Source organism: Cryptotermes secundus, unplaced genomic scaffold (genome assembly GCF_002891405.2).
Source record: "Cryptotermes secundus unplaced genomic scaffold, Csec_1.0 scaffold142, whole genome shotgun sequence".
Classification (NCBI taxonomy): Eukaryota; Metazoa; Arthropoda; class Insecta; order Blattodea; family Kalotermitidae; genus Cryptotermes; species Cryptotermes secundus.
This window is the reverse complement of record NW_019743148.1, coordinates 1,072,323-1,075,599: the sequence shown is the minus strand read 5'-3', so window position 1 is coordinate 1,075,599 and position 3,277 is coordinate 1,072,323. Positions and strand designations below refer to the sequence as shown.

Sequence of the window (3,277 nt, the reverse complement as noted above, 5' to 3'; positions counted from 1 at the left end):
AGGTTTCATTTCTGGTAACAGAACTTCTGCCATATACAAATATTATGTTTCTGGACATTTGACTTTTAATAAGTTTGTCTATAATGTAATTCATTCATCTGCACTGTGCTGTGTCTGTAACTGGCCTTGCGGCTGTTGACTTGGCACATTAATAATAAAGAATTGAATTATTCATCCTTTTTTTAATCTAAAACACTGTCCTTTTTTTAAATACCAGGTTATTGTCCAGAAACATATTATTTGTATTAACGTTTAACTATGGACTTATAAAATGCTGGGAGCCCTCTGCGGCCGGTATTTAAATCGCCCTAATTAATTAACATTGCAAACTTTCAAGAAAAAATACACATTTTCTGTTCTATGCAACATAGAAATNTCTCGAAGCAGTCCACCGCACACAGAGCGACACCACCCCTTTTACAATATTTCTTATTTATTTCTTAATTAATAAAACACATGACATCTTTGTTTCCTTTTGGTTGGCCAGTGTTGTGAATATTTCACCTCCAGTTAACTCAGATGGACCCCCTGATAACTTTGGTCTTCCCCGTGAAATGCCACTGACCGTGATATTCGCCTTGTGTGATTGAAAAATCATCTTGGGGGAAGGGGGTTTCTAGCAAAATCAAATAAATTATATATTGACAAAGCGACACTCTCACCTGTTGGTAATACTCGCAAAATAGTGATGCAAAGTTATTATAATACCAGTTGAAAAGAGTGCCAGGCCAACACTGATACTGAAAGTCGCAGTGGCGAAGACGCCTTTTACTCACAAAGTATACTGGTTCAGTGGGTTTATACCTCTTCCAAGACGCAAAATAAAAATGATATATAAAGAAATATATGACAGTCTAACTGTGACTTTTTAACCGATAAAGAAATATTAGATAATCCGTCACTGACTTCCTAACTGATAATTCGTCAATGAAAACCAATCCTTGCATATGTCACACTTCCTTGAAGGCTCTGGAAGCACTCACATGCAAGCACAGAAGAATATTTCCTTATCAGTTCTCGAAACAAAGCTGGGCTATATTTGGCTGACCAGGTCATAAACAGCCATATCTAAACATAAATAGTATCAAAACCAGTATTGTGATAAATGATTTCTTTGTTCAGAGCTAAGGAATGAACCACTGACATGATCTCACGTAGGTTTGTTTTGGTTTCAAACCCAAGGTCAAACTGTCAGCACTCCCAAAGAGTGCATGTGTCCTGCGTCATATATATCTCATTCGGCCAACTCTGGCTTCTGCTTGCGTCATATATATGTGAAAGGTTAATGTATCACTTTCACAAACCTTTATACCTCATTTTCTGTCATATACCCATCAACTCCAGACAGCCAAGTCCTTCTTAACATGATGATACATATGGCTGGTTAAAACTTACGGGTAGTTCTGACACTTTAACACTCCATGATTATCTGAATTATTTTAATTACTGCAATTCTTTTTCTAAGAGTTTTATCTTCTAGGATAAAATGCCATATAGTCTGGTGAAAACTGGTCAACATTCTGGAGGAATGTATCACCTCCACCTTTGACCCTGTACATGGAGGCGATGTGCTCCTCCAAAACGTTGGTTTTCAGCAAAATATATGGCATTATATTCCAGAAGACAGAACTCTTCATAGCCACTGCTATGAGAACCTCAAATCCACCATTCTAAGATTCTACATCACTACAGCAAAGATTGATATATTTTATGCAGAGTGCTAAGAACATGAAGTTTCTGGCAAAAAAAGAATCACACCAAGCTGTGCAATTCCCACAATAAAAATATGCTGTAAATGAGAAACAGAAATGGCTAAGAATCAGGCCAAGTGGGTGCCAGCTACTTAATTACAGGTAACACATCTCCCTCCATTAAGAGAGTGTGATGGAACCAATTCTTTCAACCTAACAATGACCACTCCCTTAAGTCAATGTTTAAAAATAACTTATAGCTAACTAATTACCGCCATGCAGCGGAATCCTTCAGAAGCCACCAGTACCTCAGCTACTCAAAAATTTCCCAACATTTTATGGAACCTGAAGGTTCTTACCATATTTACAAGAGCCCTAAAATAATTTATAGCAGGAAAGCATAACAGAAGTGTATACAGAGCAGTGGACAATACCTCAGTCCCACAGCTGCTATAGGATGGTTTGAAATAAAGAGGTGCTTTAGCATCATTATATTGCAACAACTGGCCAGCTGGACCATTGGTATGTTATCACTATAGTGCAAAGCACAGCAATAAGCTTAATTATGACACTAGACAACTTTTAGGTATGGAGTCATGTACTTTTACACACAAATGATGATATTAGTTTGCAACCTTCTTCATATCTCAATTTACATTAATGTACTTACATTTTTGCCTTTCCTGCTATAGCATTCTTCTTCTTTACATATCTATATTTCTTGACATAAGCTTCAACAAGAGAGCTGATCTTGATGGGATTGATTTCGCCTGATCTATTATGGCATATCTGCAGAAAATAATATACATTTTCAGCAACTGGATTCTGAGGCACTAACTAACTACATGAAGAACACTGTCTAGCAGGAAGTAATAATGCCATGTAATCTGGTATATATTTACTATCATTTCAGAGAAACCTACTGCCTTCATATTGTGGGTAGTTCTACCTGGAGATGAAGGCAGCAAATTCCTTTAAATCTCACAAGTTATATAACTTTTAAATACATAGAGTGGGCACAAAGTTCTAGAAAATCTTACAGCTTTCAAACATCTTAAAATTTAATTTAATGATATCCCACCACCTTTGTGGTCAGAGTTCCTGGCTACAGATCCAGAGGTCTGGGTTCGATTCCCGGCACTACCAGATTTTCTGAGAAGTAGTGGGTCTGGAATGGGGTCCACTCAGCCTTGTGAGGATAATCAAGGAGCTATTTCAAGGAAATAGTGGCTCCAGTCTAGAAAACCGAAATTAATGGCCATGGGGATTTGTTGCGCTGAACATGCGACACCCTCTATCCATTACAAGTTGGCACTAACTTTGCTGACAAGGCTGCGTCATAGCTCAAGCGATTAGTCGCTGGCTTCCCACCACGGCGGCCTGGGTTCGTTCCTGGATCTGGTCAAGCGGGATTTGTGGTGGACAAAGTGGGGCTGGGGCGGGTCTTCTCTGAGTACTTCGGTTTCGCTTTCCAATCTTCATTCCACCAAATTCACCATCATCATAATCACGTGGGGCAGGCTACAATAGGCCAATCAGTGGCCGCTGTGGTGAGTGGACCCAGTTGGACTCCAGCCCCCACTAAA

At 38.9% G+C, this 3,277-nt stretch overlaps 1 protein-coding gene across 1 annotated transcript in view; it reads right to left on the bottom strand.

The window, feature by feature from the left end:
• Positions 1-3,277, bottom strand: part of LOC111873748 (PHD and RING finger domain-containing protein 1) — a gene marked incomplete in the record, with an annotated part of 54,081 nt that overhangs the window by 2,042 nt on the left and 48,762 nt on the right. The window contains 1 exon segment of the mRNA XM_033755189.1: positions 2,362-2,480. Coding sequence (XP_033611080.1) covers positions 2,362-2,480 — 119 coding nt within the window.